This window comes from Ictalurus furcatus, chromosome 18, assembly GCF_023375685.1.
Source record: "Ictalurus furcatus strain D&B chromosome 18, Billie_1.0, whole genome shotgun sequence".
In the NCBI taxonomy this organism is placed as follows: Eukaryota; Metazoa; Chordata; class Actinopteri; order Siluriformes; family Ictaluridae; genus Ictalurus; species Ictalurus furcatus.
Window position 1 is genome coordinate 2,149,896 of NC_071272.1, and position 18,481 is coordinate 2,168,376.

Genomic DNA, 18,481 nt, shown 5'->3' on the forward strand with positions numbered 1-18,481 from the left:
ACAACACATTTTGGGCCCTGCTGTTATAGTGAAATAAACCTTTGGACATTTTGGACAAATGTCCTTCATCAGCTGAGCCTCAGAACTGCTTCAGAGGCTGTATGAGATGAAATATTCGAAATGGTTGTTTGATTGGAGTAGTTGGTATTGTATATAATATTATGTTGTATTATCTAGTATTAGGTTATTGCTGATTCTCTACCTATATTCATGCCCTTCATTTGGGCATATTTGCCTCTCTATAGGCAGCTTGCACTCTATGAATTACTCTAGTGGTGAAAATGCAATATTATGTACGTACAATGCATTCTGATTTACAGAGAACATGTAATAACCATTAACAACCGACACAAATATGTCAATTTCTGTCAAATCCAGATTTCCATAGGAACAAAATGTCGTTGAGTTGTGGCAATTGAAGCTTTATTTTTGTATTTATCTCAAGAAAACTAGCAGCCGCGGTTTTAATTTTGACAGACGCAGCGCTTATGTCTTTGAATATTTCAAATATTAAAAAGACATCTACTCACTATGTGGTCCAGATGGAAGAGAATATTTAATCCTTTTTCTGCTCACATAAATATGAGTGTGAAAAATACTCCTTCGGTGCAGAGAGAGATTTTTTTTTTTTGTGTGCGTGTGTGTTTCTGTATTGACAAGAACATCGGGGATATCATATTTTCCGTTTTTCATTTTTCCATGAGCACATTTCAACATAATTACAGTAAGAATTTTATCCTTCTGACAATAAGATGAGAGACACACATAAAGCACACAACCTCTTTAAACTTTAGATAGAGCTTTTGTAATACAAGATTATTCCTGCCGTGAATGAAATGAAAAAAGATGAAGCCCATTCACCTAATTTACTGCTCTGGGCTCTTAATGTTCTTCCGGAAGGCCAGATGATTGTGATTGGTGTAGACCGTGACAGGGCCAAAAGATGAACCAGTCTAAACTCGGCGCACTTTCTGTATGTTTGCCTAGACTCAGGACCAAACAGGGAGAAGCCGCATTTAAGCATAACTGGAACCGAATATCTGTCCCAAACTTTTGATGTCATTTCAGGAAAATGTTTGTATCCTACTCACACTTCTGAGTGTGTGTAAATTTATGTACAAGAAGACTAACTAATGTGCACCTTGATTGATTGACTTCAGATCATATAATTTGCATGGATTGAAAAAAAAAAAAAACTGATTCCAATCAAGCAGGAGCCACACATTTTTTAAGCTAAGAATGATGATTAGCCAAGTGGCTGAACTACAACAAAACGATTGCCTCTTTAGCAGCCACTCTTAATGTGCTGTACAAGGTTGAGTTCTAATAATAGGCAGTCAACAGCAAGAACAGTAATGCTAATTTTAAACTGGTAACCATAGTGCCGGTGGCCATATGGCTAATGTATACTGACTGTAGAGCATGAAATATATACTCTAATGTTATTAATGTTAGTCTACATAATTTCTGAAAATTTAGCATAAACAGTCTAGTTACAACCCACACACCAGCATCATTTTGGGAGGGAGCAAGCTGGAGAATCGGGAGGAACCACACACATACATATGTGAAAAGGGAAACGTGAGACTCCAAACAGTGATTAACCCGAGGTGAGACTTGAACTGGGGATCCCTGGAGCTGTGAGGCAGCAACGCAAACAGAAATATCGATTGCTAGTGAAATGTATTCATTTAGATTCAGAGGCGCCCGGGGGGGCCTCAACAATTTGGTGTGAAAAATAAATAAATACGTGATTTTCTCTTTCTCACTCTCAGACAACCACACACACACACACACACACACACACGCACACACAATCAATTCCTAATGTAATGTAATGTAATGTAAAGATGTAAGATGTAATTATTAATAAATAAAAAAGGGGGGGGGGATATATTAAGAAGTCTGTATTTTTAATGTGTTTTAAAGACATCTTGCAGAAGGGGGGCCTCGGTCAAATGATAATGCCATTTGGGGGGCCTTGCCCTGGAAAAGTTTGGGAACCCCTGGTCTAGACAACCAAACCTCGTTAACAGTACGTTAATTACACTCACTCTACACGATTTTTTAAAAAAATGCACATTAGCGGCCTCTGTCTTTCTAAGGTAGAACTACACACAAGCACGGACAAATGAAGTACTACTTAGTGAATAACGAGTCGGTTAGGTGACTCGTTAATTTACGGAGGGTTTCGGGAAACGCTCGGTAATTCAAGAACCTTCCAACGAATGGGAAAACGAAGTACTTTAGCGTTGGCAACGATATGAACCCACCAGTGAACAGGTGAACAGACTCTAACGCCGCCTCCGCCTGTCCCTGTCACACAGCAGCACAGCTCTGGTCTGAAGAACATCACCGCAGGAAACTGAGTATCGAGTCAGACTCGGTTCTTTCTTCTTCTTCCCCACCAACAAAGACTTGAGAATAGGAGAAACTCTACATTTTTCCCTTCTCATGACGAAGGCGAGTAAGAATACAAGGTAAGTTACGTGTGTGTGTGTGTGTGTGTGTGTGTGTGTGTGTGTGTGTGTGTGTATATATATATATATATATATATATATATATATATATATATATATATATATATATACACACACACACACTAATATATATATATATATATATATATATATATATATATATATATAAAATTATGTTTAATATACTGGATTTTTTTTAAAAACTTATAGTTAAGCAATTATACCCTCTCAGAAATTGAAGGTATTTTTCCTTGTCACTTGTCGTGTAGTACCATTAAGGGTAATTCTTTGTACATTTAAGCCTATGTAGCCTAACTTTTACCTGGGAAGGTGCATGTGCTTTATCTTCAATTAGTCACCCAGTTATGTAAATTATCAATCATGTTTCCAGGTGAAAGGGTACAAAATGTAGTTGTAGGCCAACTGAAATACCATATTTGACATTTATAGGTATTAATAAATGTCTGCACTAGGCTCTATTCGTGTGTCAGTGTGCGTGTGAATTGCTGGTGAATGTTCCTTTGTGAAATTTTGTGCGCTTTTCCTGTTTCTTTGTGGTTAGAAGTTAATGCGCTGCCATGAAGTACAGTAAGCAGAACAGGACAACGATGGCGTGACATCCAAAACCTGCCATCAGTGAGATATCTGAACATACTTTGGTTAATAAATAAATAATTAAAGAAGTGTGCCTTGCTGCATCCTTTGCCCCTTTTTTTTAATGCAGATACAGTCCTGTCTTAACTTAGAACACCCAGGTTTGTGGATGCTCACTATTAAATTCACAGCTGTGCTAAAAAAATAAATAGATAATAATAATAGGCAACGTAAGCAAATACGAAATAAAAACAGTTTTATTTCATTTCATTTTATTTGGTTTAATCTACAATAGCTGTATGAGACGCCATAAGTACTGCTGTTCCTTCCGAGAGATTTATGTTGAACATGTCAGGACTATTTAATAGGTCCTTTATATGCACCAAGCCCTGTTTGCCATGTCTCATGTTTATATGCTTTTTGCCATAACTAGGCCTGTCACGATAATTATATTATCGACTTATCGTACGATATACGTATAATGACCTCGATCATTTCTGCTGACCTCGATGTCGCGCGCTGTGTTTACATGCGAACGTATGCCACTTTGAATATCCGTCGAATTTAAGATAGAAACGCACATTCGAATGCAAAAACTGTGCGCCTTTGAATTTAACCTGTGTAGCAAGCACTGGCACTGATTTTCATTAAAACATACTGTTGAAAAAAATGACACGCACGATATTAGCAATGCACTAACCAGTGTTTTATTTGAAGAAGAAAAAACTAGAAGGAATAGTTCTAGTGTTTGAAGTAATCCAGTCATGGTCAATGATGTCGGGGATTGAGCCGCTGAAGCTGAACAGTGAGTGAACACTGGGAAACTGAAGTGCTTTACTTCTAGATAATAATAGCAGATAGAAATGATTTTATTAATGATCACTTTTCATTGCTGATGCTTTCAGAATTTTCAAGGCCACACAGAAAAACAGAATAAATTTAAATAGAATCACAGCATTCAGATGTTCTGAGGAAAAAAAAAAAACCCCTCATAAATAGGATGTCGTAAGCCATACACAGGAGTAGACAAACTCTCATTACTTGTTAATTCTCCACAACTTCATAACAATTTCCCCAACTCGCAGACGACAGTTCGCACCTCCTGACCCACCTTAATCTAGTGTCCTTTTCAGGTACCTTTGTGATATCCTTGATAGCCTTTGTGGCGCCTTTGATGTCAGAAGAACTGTCTTCAATTTCCGTTATGTTCTGTTGTGACTTGCTTGTCACAAATATGTTCTTTAGTTTTGCAGGCATTGTTCAGTCACACACCATCCACAAGAGGAGGACCAAACTGTTGGACCTCCGTTCATGTTTTCATCCGGACAAAAACCCTGAGACTGTGAGATCATAAATTAAAAATGAACCTTACCTCAGATTTGTTGGACGTGATGCTGAAGGCATCAAACCTCTCTCGGTGGCAGTTCATCCAGCACTACTCCATCCCACCTCTGGTGGCTGTGCCCAGGCTCCCAGCTGCCCTGCTACCAGTATTTGGTCTGCTGTATGTGCTCATCTTCGGGCTCGCTGTGGTTGGAAATGGGGCTGTGCTGGTTCTCTTGTGCCGTAGGAAAGCACTGCAGTCCCCAAGCACTTTCTACATCTGTTCGCTGGCATTCAGTGACCTTCTCATTGGCATTGTATGTGTGCCTGCCTCACTGTTGCAGCACTTCTTTAAAAACTGGCTGGCAGGTAAGCTTCCATCACAGATGAACATTGCACCCATCACTGGTTATATAACATCTCAACAAATACAACAACATTGTATAACATCAAAATATTATATAACATCCCAAACTGCAGCAGCATTCATAATCAAAAACTATAGGTGCAGTTTAATGTGCTGCTTTTGTATGTACAATTAACTTTTGCTTCATGTAAGCAAGTAAATGGCTATAAAAATGGCTTCACGTATATATTATATATATATATATATATATATATATATATATATATTTTTTTTTTTTCTAACACACAAGGTTGCTGTACACACACACAAAGTAAGAAAAAGACTAGAAGGAAGTAGGAGGAAATGTGTTGGGTTAAAAAGGCCTTGGGGATGGCATTTCAAAGTCTGGGGACAAGGGCATGAAATGTTAGTCTGGTTTTAGACAAAGGTAGTAGACACATTTTTTTTTTGGACCTGAGAGGTCGTGTATTGCTTTATAAATGAGAAGGAGAATTTCGTATTTGATCCTCTTTGAGATGGGAAACATATAGGTGTACATATAAGTGATAGGAAATATAGGTGTACAGTCTTTTTAGGGTTTTACAGAAATGCCAAAGACGAGGGAATTACAGTTGTCTAAGCATGAGGTTATGAAAGCATGAACCAGGAACCAGGGTTTCAGTGTCTTTCAAAATATGTAAGAGTAGAAGACATCTTCATAGAAGGTGTATGGATAGATACGGCCCTCAGGTTTTCTCTCTTTTTATTTACTTTTTGTACATACTAATCTGATCAAAGTTTTAGAAGATGTTCTAAATGAATTTCACGATTGAGTTATTTATATGTCGTAATTCTGGAAATTTGCCAAAAAAAGGGCTTTATATATATTAAGTAAACTTAAATACTATATATATATATATATAAATGAAAAGTACTTCACCTTATTTGATGCCTTTTTCTTTTATTACTATTAAATATAGCAAACGAAAGAAACTCAACAATTTAGACGAACCATACCATAACAAATTTCACAGCATTCCACATTTCACAGTTTGATGTGGACAGACCTTATTATTATTATAACTTCTCCTCAAGTAATCTTCTCGCAGCTGTGTCAAATATGTAAAAACCTGAGGAAATTATCAAACTATGTTTTTTTTTTTTTTTCCCCAAAAACGTAAAACACTTCATGTATAAAATATTAAAAGTAATCACTTCTTGCTGAAAGTATTTAAAAACTATTTAAAATCTTTTGGCACCAAAAAATATCAAATCAAATAAATGAACACTTCGATAAATAAAAAAAAAAAATAAGGAAAAATTTGCTCACAATTTGTAATTGTTTTGATTGAGAATCTCACCGCAGGGTGTTTGGTCTCACCATAAACTTCAGCTGTCTGTAAATAGCTGTTAAGCTCCATTTCAGTGGACTCTCTCTCTGACCGAGGGACAGCTTGGCATTTACGTGATCTTCTTTTGAAGAAGCTGCCCAAATTCTTCTTCTTTTTCTTAGCAGGAATTTCTTCAGCAGCTCCGACTGGTGGCAATGACATGCCCTCTGCGGACTTTCTTTGTTCATCTGCAAGACTCTCCATCTCTGCTGCAGCTTTGACCTTCATGTAGTCCAATCTCTCTGCTTCTATGTATGCGCTTTTAAAGCGGGGGTGGAGAAGGGAAGCCATGTCAAGCAGCTCCTGGGTGGATTGTTCTGCATATTTCTCATTCAAATCGTCACCTTGATGTCCTTGGTGAGCTGGGTATCATCATCCTGTGGCTGAAGAACCCGCTCGTTGAAAAGATGAAGCACAGGATTCAAGCATGGAACACTCACGTACTGTTCCCCAGACACGGCATCTGTGAACTCCACAAGAGGGCTTAATACTTTATTTACAGATTCTACAACTTCCATGTTATCACATACCTCGCATCAAGGGTTTCGATCAAGTCTCGGAAACCCTTCTTGTCCACAGTGTAAACTGGTGCCATGTCTTTACAGATGTACATCGTAATGGCCTGTGTTATTTCTTTCCATCTCTTTGAGCTTTTCTCATACACTATGCCTTTAGTAAAAGATTTTGGCCGAACTAGTTTGAATCTGAGGTGAGTGCGGTTAGTTTTTTTGGTTTTAGCGCCGGAGCTTGACGGACCACTTGATGTAAGGCGCGTCTTTTGGCTATCATGATATTCACGTGCGTGTTTCATTCTGAGGTGATGAGACAAATGACCTCTTTTAATAACAAGTTCGTCCTCCTGCTCGGGATTGCTTTGTGGGTCCTCCTCATCTTTCTTCCTGTTTCAAACGTGCTAACTTGCAGCGCCTCGATCAGTTTCACGCACGCTTCATGTGAGTTAGCCACACCCACTTATTTAGATGTCACGGTATACAAGGAATAAAAAAATCTGTTACGTTGACATTTCATGATATATACTGTCATACCGCCCAGCCCTAGACTAGGATTTACTCCTATGCTTTGGATCATTGCCTTGCTGCATAATCCAGTTGCCCTCGAGTTTCAACTTATGCACTGAAGACCGGACATTCTCCTTTAGTAGGATTTTCTGGTAGAGATTCATGTTTCATGTTTCCCTCAATTACTGCAAGTTGCCCAGGCCCTGAAGCGGCAAGGCATCCCCACACCATCACACTGCCTCCACCACGCTTGACCGTAGGTATGATATTCTTTTTCGTGGAATTCTGTGTACCCTGTAGTTCCTTTGATGTTGTCTTTGGCTCTTTCGTGACTTCCTGGATGAGTCGTCGCTGTGCTCTTGGTGGAATTTTGGAAGGTCGGTCATTCTGGGAAGGTTCACTACCGTGCCGAGTTTTTCCGTTTGGAAATAACGGCTCTCACTGGGGTTCTTTGGAGTCCCAGAGCCTTTGAAATAGCTTTGTAATTTGGGGAATTGGGGAATAAATCACATTATCATTTAAAAACTGTATTTCGTGTTTACTCAGGTTGCCTTTGTTTTATCTTAGATTTAATTTCTGAAACAATGATTGCCTCTTATAAATAGGGTTAAGACTTTATTTGAAGGCTACCTACATAGTGCATTTATGACACATTCATAAGCAAGCTAGTAAATTGCAAGGCGTCGGGTTAGGGCTGTAAATAAAAATATAATAAAATACAGTAACACTGTATCTCAATGCTTTCTCTTCCACGTAAAGACAAAAGTTGTATAGTACTTCCAATATCATCGTACGTGTTTCGACATAAGCCTTTCAAAATCCCAGCACTGCTTTATAAGATATTATTGCAATGCTAATGAAGGATTCATAAATTCACTATGTAGATACCCATCAAAAAGAGTGTTACTTAAATTGGTTTAATTGGTTACAGTAATGCAAATAACCGTTAATGTAACTGTATGTATTCAATACAATTACACGTATTAACTCTTGGCAAAATGAATGGTCAGAATAAAGTTAAAATGACATTTGAGTCATCAGATCAGATTGTTGCCTAATAATCTATTTTCTGTTATTATCGCGTTAACTAAATTCTATTGTCACGGCTATACTCAGATTATTAATAAAATAAAAAGCATTGGTGACGTCGGCAATAAGATTCAGCCTGACTAGTGTGTCAACCTTTCAAAGCCTCAATTACACAATTTTAGACGTACACCTCATATCATTGCGTCTAACATACATCTGACCTTTTCCTCTATTCATTACCTCGGCGCCACTTGTCCGTCTTTATCAGTAAAACCACTGAGCACTGTGAACGGGCACTATAGACATATTGTGTGCTGCGAATTATGGATGCCTAGGCTGTGATCAGGGGAAATATTGGACATTAGTATGTAGGTCAGTAAAGAAAGTAGCATATTATATAAGAGATCACTTTTCAGGCAAAGACATAATGAAGGCTGCTGGATCTCGCTGCAAAAATAAGAAGCGAGTGCGACAGTCAAAGTCTCCAGAAGAACCGTGGATGCGGGTTCTGTAAGATACTCAATGAAACTTACTGTCATGTATCAAGGAGGGAACTCTGGACTTCATTTCCCAGCAGCCACTGCACCATACTACATCATTGTCACATGACCACCTGCACCTGTATCACGTTTCTGTTTAACGAGCACTCCTGTATATAGCCAGCGTTTGTACTGCTTCCTCGTCTTACGTGTCGTCTATCTATGCTTTTGTCCACGCTTCCATGTTTAGGTTTCGCCACAGTATTGTGCCTTGTGTCTTTGTATTTTGTTTGTTTATTAAATGTTAGAAGATCTGCACTTGCTTCCGTGTCCATCTTTATAACGTGACACTTACCAGCTAATTTCCTTATAAAACTGCACTAATTCTACCTGAGACTACTCGTTTTTTTAAAGCAAAGCAAGTACTTTCATTATATTATTATATATATATATATATATATATATATATTAGTCACGCTCACAAACACTTGACTCTGCAGGTGACTTCCTGTGCAAGCTGGTCCCCTTCCTCCAAGTGACTGCCATAGCAACCAGCATCCTGTCCATGACTTGTATCGCTGTAGAGCGTTTCCAGGGAATCTTGTATCCTCTTCATGTTCGTAACAGCTACATCCTTCACAGCTCCATCATGATGCTCGGTGAGAAAAAAAACCAAAACATACCCGTTTTCCAGTATGGTACTGTCCTTGCACCGATATTCTCAGTGTCGGTCTGGATAGAGCTACGCTAAAATTTGTAAACGCTCAGACGAGCCAACTGACGTGTGAATTATGAATACTTATAGCACTTGTCGACTTATTTTTTAATTATTAGCTGTTGGTGTGAGTTGTAAAATAAAGAGACCTTTTTTTTATTTTTTTTTGTCTTTTCGAAGGAAAAGACAAAACTACACTGGAAGTAGTTCTCCCATGTACAAATTAGAATGGAAAATGTTCCCTTGTTTTCCCCTCATTGAGGTATATTTTAGCATTTTGTTTAGCACGGTAGTTAATTGCGTGGTAACGACGAGCAATTCTACCTCGTTAAAGAAAAGCTGCAAAACAAAACATACTTCTCAACGTCGCAGGACTAAGAAAATCTTCAGAAGGTATACCAAAAATCGAAATTTCCAGCAGAGATCTTAGATATCATTACCTAGCATTGTTAGAGTTCAGCCTCTTGGGTATGCTAATCAGTACAGTTTTAAAACTAGCGAGAAGCATGAAGCGTCTGAACCACTCCGCTTACGTTATTTTTGCTTTTGCCGTGAACGTCTTGCTAAAAAAACAGTCCAAAACGTTCTTGATCGAAAACAGACGTGTTACTGTTCACAACATTACCGTCGTTAGCATTAGCATTTCTGACACGCCCACACGGCGTCAAAGTCCAATTTTCAGTGAGACCGTTTGACGATAATTCAAATGAAGTCGGACTGAGGAATATACACTCACTGTCCACTTTATTATGAACGCCTGTGCACTTGCACATTCATGCAACTGTCCAGTCTGCAGCAGCGCAGTGCGTAAAGTCATGCAGATACAGCTCATGAGCTTCAGATAATGTTCATATCAAACCTAAGTCGCCAGACAATCTTGTTCGAGTATTTTAGAAACTGCCGAACTTTTGGGATTTTATTTGACATGCAGCAGTCTCTAGAGTTTACACAGATGGGTACAAAAAAAAAATCCAACAGCAGTTCTGTGGGCATTCAGAATCTAACCGTGAGGTGCAAGGGCTAAATTACAACGGGTACACGCTCACCTAAACCAGACAGTCGAAGATCGGAAAAACCTCTGTTCTTTTTCCACTCTTCGACAAGTTTTTTTTTGTGTGTGTGTGTGCTGGCAGACTTCCTGTTTACTGGATTTTCTTGCACCGTCTCACGAGGAAACGAGTGGCCAAATTGGAAAAAAAACCACCATAGATTTTAATTATACATTGTGCGTAAAATAGCTGAACAATGCGGTAATTATACTGCGTACCTCTATGCCAGACTTAAGTAGTCTTTAAAATACTTACACCTAGTTTACTGAGTAAATTATTCCCGTTTTCACTAACCATCTACGTACCCTCTCGTCCTGTAGCGTTAACGACATGCCGAGTGGTGGAGTGACGATGGAAATGAATCAGTCAGAAACATGTATGGATCTGGAGGCTTAAATAGAAGGCACTTACAAAGACACAATGAAACACAGGCCTTCAACTATAACAAGTAACAGAAAGAAATGCATGAATAACATTTTAAATTTAAAAAAAAAAAAAATGTAGAAATGGCCAAGAAAGCCATAATCCTGCAGCGTCCTCACTGTGACTTTGTATTAATATGTAATGCAATGAGAATCTTTTGCAAACATCTAATATTTAACTCTAGTAATACCATATAAAGTGCCAAAATGCTATAATCGTCATACTGTAAGACCATTACTATTCATGTAACATGCGATTACATTGAAATGCATTATTATTATTATTATTATTATTAGCGTTAGTGTTAGAATTAAAATCTCATTAGGAAGTAACACTTAGAAAGTGTTCCTTCTTTAGCTTGATTCAAGCCATCATGTGTTGTATGCAAAATATCTGGGTATCTTTTAAATACAATTAGAACTATTTGCAGTGCATCACTGGTTATTTATGAATCGGTAGCTAAGATTATAGAGAAAGTAGAGCGCTTCATTGACGGCAGTAAATTATCTTAATAGAAGAATTGCAGTTTGGACTTTCCTCTGCACCAGCACTCAGTTAATTAGTTGATGATTGACCGTAAAATGGCAAACGTTTGATAAACCAGTCCCACTGTTAGAACTGCAATTCTAACTTTTGTTGTGATTTACTGCCGGTCATTTTTTTTTAGCTTGCATCCACCGACCAGGATAAAGGAGTTGCTGAAGATGAACGACGATGAGTGAATATTTAATAATTAGGAAATCAAGTGAAAATGTATAATGTAACACCCAAACAGTCAAGTCTTTTGAAGCATCCCATACGTCATCCATTTTAATGTTGAAACGTAATTTTCATACTTTTCTGGCAACCCTATTTTTTTTTTTTTTTTTTTTTAAAAACCCTGTATATTTGTCTTGCATTATGTACAACAGCATAACATTACGAATGCCACTACTTCCAATTTCCTTATCATGATATTGTCTCAGTCTTAGTATAAATAATACCTCTATGAACGTTGGATTTCTTTTGATCTAGTTTCTTTTGTTCGCTTTGCAGTGGCTGTGTGGATGGTCGCGCTGGCAGTTGCAGCGCCGATGTGGTTTGTCCAGAAAGTAGAGGTATGTGTCTGATTTAATAAAAAAAAATTAAATAAATAAAATAATAAAAAAGAAATATAATTTGTTTATCGTCTTTGGACACGATATAACTTTAGTCATTTTCAATACGTTTCCTGCTTTATTTTGAGTTATAGCTCCATTAAGTGTTACTTTTCATTTGTTGATAACCCTTGTTCTAATGGATCGAGCCATAAAACGTATGCAATTTTATCTTTAATTTATCTTTAATTCTTTAATCGAATCATGTGAGCAATATGTGGACCTACAGAATAAATAAAAAAAAAAAAAAAAAAAAAAAAAAAGAGATGCATTATGCATTTCCTTTTAGGAAGATTCCCACATACAGTGCCCTCTACTAATATTGGCACCCTTGGTAAATATAAGCAGTAATAAGAAGGCTGTGAAAAATTGTCTTTATTGTTTAACCTTTTGATCTTTTGTTTAAAAAAAAAAAAAAAAAAAATCACAAAAATACTCTGCTCTCATGGAGATCAAAGAATTTCAAACACAACACTGGTTTATCCTACAAATATCCAAAATATCCATAACAATTCAGTATATATGTTTGCATAAATTTTTATTACAGGTGAAATACGACTTCCTGTTTGATGTTCACCACACCAGCTGTCTGGAGGTGTGGCCAAGCCAGCAGTGGAGGCAGAGTTACACCGTATGCCTATCAGTGATGTTTTTTTTGGTCCCACTGGTGACCATAGCCATCCTGTATGGGAAGATCATGAGGGAATTGTGGGGCAAACACCGCATTCACGAGGCTGTGTTCCAAACACTGCCAGGGTCTGAGATCAACAAGATCACCAGGTCAGAGCAAAGACATCTGGGTAAATACGTGACAAGTATGTGGTCTTTTAAATGAGCAAAGACCAATGATTCAAATGCAAGAACCAAAAGCAAAGAACGTGTCCCACAGAGGACTCCCAGAGGACATTGCCTATAGACGAGGAGGAATGCATGCAAATCTAGGATCATAAACCAAAGGAACAGGTTCGTTCATGGTACAGATGGAAAAGTTTGCAGACAAACGTGTAGGCTAAAGATATATTTTTTTTCATGTTACCATACATTTCTTTTGGCAGGTCAATAAGGGAATCCGATTTGTTTACATCAGAGGTCATTTTTAAAGAATTGATTAGAGACAGATTCGTGTCAGCTTTAATTCACTATATCTGAATTCCAGTGGGTCAACACCACACCAAGTTAACCGTCTCTGTGAACACTCTGGAAGATTCCAGAAACTGATGCGATGGCTTTTAGAAGCGTCTGATTTGCCAACTGTCATAATTAGGAGTTAATTGGGAGTGGCTGTAAAAGGGCCTACCTTTAGAGGCAGTGAATTTTTGCCCTTAACGCCATGAGAAATCCAAGCAACTCAGAGTAGACTCCGAATAACTAGTGTACCTCTACAAGTTCAGGTCCTCCTTAGAAGGAATTTCCAAACAACTGAAGGTACCACAAGGATCTGTACAATGATCAGCGCTACTACGGATAGATGAAAAAGGGCGAGGCTTTTATTCTGAAGTACACCATCCCAACTGTGAAGCATGGTGGTGGAAGCATCATGTTCTGGTGGGTGTTGTGCGAACCTGACCGAGTTATAGAAGTTCTGTCAGGAGGAACGGCCAAACCTTACAGCAGAAGTATCGCGAGATGCTTGTGGAAGGTTCCTCCAAGCATTTGATTCACACACTTAAAAGGCAATTCCACCAAACACTAACAAAGTGTATGTGAAACCGAAAATCTTATATAGTCTGATATGAGAATCCCATTGAAAATCTGATACACGGGCTGTGAAAAATGAAGTTTGAATGCCTTTAGCCTAGGCGTGTGTGAACTTTCGGCCTCAACGGTACAAACCAGAAACTAGGGGGAAAACAGAGAAGATAGAGTTGCTGCCAGGACGTACAAAACTAGCTGACCCACAGCAGCAAGCACATGCTGCGCTTGAACAAGAAAGATGATGAAGAAGAAAACATGGAACAGCTGGAACCAATCACAAGGGACAAAGGGGCTGGTGTTGGGGGGGGGGGATGTGAACTACCAAGGACAGGAATAAACAAATAAGGAAAATGGATGTCAGTGGGGTGCAAAATGTATTTGCAGACAATGGAACCAAAACGTTTGGAAAAATATCAGAATAAAACCCTCTCTCATTATTTTGCTCATAATAGACTCAAGAAGCAGCAACCAATATCAGAAAGACCTAGACTCAAATCCAAAAGGCAACAACTGATATAGCAGAAATATAAACGACTCCGACCCACATTCCTGTCCAGTCCAGCACAGAATTTCACCGGCCCCTAAAAATCCACTACGCTCACACACTCACTCACTCACTCACTCACTCACTCGTATCCTGCTCAGGGTCGTGGTGGATCCGAAACCTATCCTGGTGACACTGGCTGTGAGGTGGGAATACACCCTGACTGCCAGTCCACTCGCGTGAAACTACTCGAATCAAAAATAATTAACACCTCTTTAGGTTTCCGAAGCCTCCCGGTCCAGAACGATCAGGAGACGATGGTTAGTAAACGTGCTAGCATTTATTATTCAAATAGTAAACATAGGAGCACTTTTACATGCTCATAACATGCACTGTAAAAGCGGAGAAGTCCATTTAACTCCAAAAATTTGAGGGAAACTAATTACCTCAAAATTTTTTAAAGTTGATAAATCCATTTCTTTAAGCCAAATACACTTAAACAGAGTTAACGGAGTTCAATTTTTGTTATATTTAAATGTATTTGGCTTTAAAAAATGGATTTATCAACTTAATAAATTTTGAGGTAATTAGTTTCCTTCAAATTTTTGGAGTTAAATGGACTTCTCCGCTTTTACAGTGTGGTTGAAATTTGCTAGGAATGTTTACCTTTATAGCGGGCCATCATGGTTAAAGAAATAAAGACAGACTGACGGAATAAATCATCACAGAAAATCATATGTAATCATTTAACATACAGCGGGGGTCCAAAAGTCCAACATTTTTTTTTCATTTAAAAATGAGAAATAAATCGAAAAAGTTTTAGAATGTTGAAATATTACAAAAAAATAAAGAAACGTACGGTGTCTGGAATATTTAATATTCAAGATTCTCCACTATTTCTAGGTCACTTTTAAATGTAAACGAATGGATAATATTGTCCATTTTAACTGCGTTGTACAAAAGGTCAGAATTTCCTCATGCCTATAATCTCAAGCGCAGGTTCGGACGGTGGATTCGATCTAGGATGGATCGTACGGTCTTGCACGTCCGTGCCAGCTCACGTGCGCGCCGTTGTTAAAGCACGAAGCGGACAGAACGGATACTAAGAAACTCTGAAATTCGTGTCAGTATTTCAAAGATGACACGTGTCGCCCAAGCCGTCGTCAGTGATATTAATTTGTAATGAAAATCGTTGTATTCATTTAGAAAAGAATGCAAAATTGGACCGTGTTCACTTGTGCGCTCAGAATTTTGGACCCCACTGTATGTGTCTAGAAATCAGTTTCGTGGCGGTTTCAACTAAAGACATCGCACTGGCACAAGCACAGGAGAACTCTGTAGGTACAATATTTTCTTGAGTGTTCATTTCTGTTTAAATTTAGCCAAATTTTTGGCTAGATATGGCTATAGAAATCGCTTTCCTTATCGCTTATAGCTTTAATTAAATACATGCCATTATGTAAGACATTACACACAGCTGTGCCCCATTTTTTTTTTTTTCCTGCCAGACTGCTCGACTCGATGTTTTGCACATCTGTTGACCCTTTAAAAAGAAGATGAATCGTCTCATGAATTTCCAGACGGTTTGTATGCAGGACGTCCTGTGTGTGCGGAGTTCGCGTGTTCTCCCCGTGCTGCGGGGGTTTCCTCCGGGTACTCCGGTTTCCTCCCCCAGTCCAAAGACATGCATGGTAGGCTGATTGGCGTGTCCAAAGTGTCCGTAGTGTATGAATGGGTGTGTGAGTGTGTATGTGATTGTGCCCTGCGATGGATTGGCACCCTGTCCAGGGTGTACCCCGCCTTGTGCCCCATGAGATGCCTCCAGGTTTCCCCGTGACCCTCAAAAATTATAGAAGATGGATGGATTGTATGCAGGAATAACAAATGATTCCGGGTGCATTTCTGCCTCATGCTCAGTGTGACCAGGGAGCGTTGCCACCTCACCTCACAGCTTCAGGGTCCAGAGTTTGATCCTGAGCTTGGGTTACTGCAAGACCTTTGCAATGGGTTTCCTCCGACTGTCCAAAAAAAAAAAAAAATGCCAGTAGGTGGATTGTCTATGCAAAATTGTGAATGTGTGTTTGTTTGATTAACCAAGTTGTCGTTTCCAGGAGGAAGAGGAGGGCAGTGAAGATGATGGCCACAGTGGTGCTTCTGTTCGGTGCTTGCTGGGCTCCATTTCACCTTGTATCACTGCTGCTGGACTATGGTAACACACACACACACACACACACACACACACACACAGCCCTAATATTTTGTTACTCTCATACCTCTGGTCCTCTGAAAGCATGCGTGTGGTGTCTCACCATGGGGTTCGAGTTGTTTTCTACTTCAGGTCAGATACATGCTGGGGGCAATTCCTACAATCACGTCATGACCTTAATATTATAATGTTCTTTTTTTTTTTTAAAAGGTATTTTCTTTACGCTGTTCATCCTTTACGACAATTGGCTGGCAGATAAAACCTTATAAGAACAAGTTGATCTAAGAGTTTGAAGAAACTAATCATTTAAAAAAAAAAAAAAAAAATTATTACCCCAAAAACTTTACAATATAAAAACACCACCGAAGAATGAAGAGTCCTCCAGTGATATCGTTCATCTGGTTAGCTTTTAAACAAAATGACGGCTAGAACTTTCCAGTACCGAGGGCACGAGGTGAGAGTAATATTCATAAACTTTGAATTGCCGACCAGTTATATAAAACCGTAACGACTATTCGTCGTTTATTCAGAGCACGCGTCCAAATAATCGCTGTCCATTAGACCAGGAAGGCTCCTGGTTCTAAATGAAAAATTTAAGCTGTTCTGGAAAGGAGTTGAAAAAAAGCGCTCCGTTATTCCACTAGAGGGCGAAATAGAGCAATAAACTCAAGGACTTTAAGACGGCGGCTGACAAAAATGTGCTAGTTATATAATTCTTCATTAGCAAGATAAAAATCCGACACTGTCTATCTCAATTCAGTTACGTCCATTTCAGTTCCAGGTTGTAGCACTAAAAAAAAAAAAAAATGTGGAAAACACTTACGCTAAGCACGGTATATAAATATCCAGGAAGTAATTGTGGTATACTCAAGTACTAATTGTGGATGTGCTAAAAATTCAGTGTAGTTCCGAAAGTTTCCACAAGGGGGAAAGTGTGCCATAATTTCATTTGAACAACGACAATAAGAACAGCGGCAAATGCAATCCTTGCTATTTTCTCTGGTGGGTTAAAATCCAGCTACTGTTCAGAAAAGAATCTGAACGCTCAGAACTTTTCCGACGTGTTTCTGGTGAAAGATCAACCCGAGAACATGCTCAACCCGACAAATGGCGTTCGACTAGCTACTCTATGAAAACGGGCTTCCATAGAAATGTCTAGAATTTGACTTTCCCACTGGTGCTGCCTTGCGGTCATCGTTTTCACGCCCGGTGCGAGTGAAAATCGCGCAGTCGTCTTAAATCTCCATCCAGAAGTCGCCACGATCGGCCCGTAATGCGTTCATCTTCACATGCTCTCCATCGCATTAACTAACTAACTTAAATCGAAACGATCTCTTCATCCTGTTTAAATGCATTATTATTGAAAAAAGTGGGGGGGGGATATCAATTTCTTTTTAAATCATACACTCTCATGAGCTATTTGTTTTCTCTTCAATCTTGAACCTCTCAGAAAAGCTGAACCTGGACCTGGATTCAGAGTTTCTATTGCTAAGCTTGGTGCAGATCTTAGGCTTCAGCAACTCCGTGTGCAACCCAGTGGTCTATGCTGCCCTCAACACCAACTTCAAGAGGGATTTGCTGGCCCTGCTCACGCAGAGGTGTGTACTCTGCTTCCGGAGAAGGCAGATCCGGGTCGGCGTCTCCGTCACGGAGCCGAGGAATACCACCGAGAAGATGGAGAGGAGAGCTGGGGTCCAGCCATGGAGCAAAGTAGCTTGGGACACTGAAAATAGTGTGGCACCAGTGACAAATGGAGCAAGGTCCAAATCCTTCAACCCAATGATCCTGCTTGGTGCCATTTGGCCCAGTAACAACTCAGGCACCGTCATTCTGAATGTCACCGACCCCGTGCACATGGATGCTACCTATCAGAAGACAGTGGGAATTCCAAGTGGATAAATCTCCAGAGGAGAAGGTGCGGGAAGAGGTCACTACGACCAATAGCCGTCAAACCATTGATCAGCAAAGACAGTGCTATCACAAACAGTGATATAGCCATCATTTACTGTATCCCTAATACGAGCGAGTCAACTACTGCCTCGATTTCCTCCAATCTAGAACAGTAATAGCATCTGGACATTTCTTGTCATGCACATGATAATCAAACGTACG

The 18,481-nt window shown here is 39.2% G+C and overlaps 1 protein-coding gene across 1 annotated transcript; it reads left to right on the forward strand.

Annotated features, from left to right (window-relative positions):
* The first annotated feature begins 4,435 nt into the window (after positions 1-4,435).
* On the forward strand, positions 4,436-18,268 carry LOC128622670 (pyroglutamylated RF-amide peptide receptor). The gene is made up of 6 exons (XM_053649364.1): positions 4,436-4,766; positions 9,162-9,320; positions 11,884-11,945; positions 12,532-12,764; positions 16,275-16,372; positions 17,820-18,268. Exons 1-6 carry the CDS (start codon positions 4,436-4,438, stop codon positions 18,266-18,268), a joined length of 1,332 nt encoding a protein of 443 aa, XP_053505339.1.
* Positions 18,269-18,481: the final 213 nt, after the last annotated feature.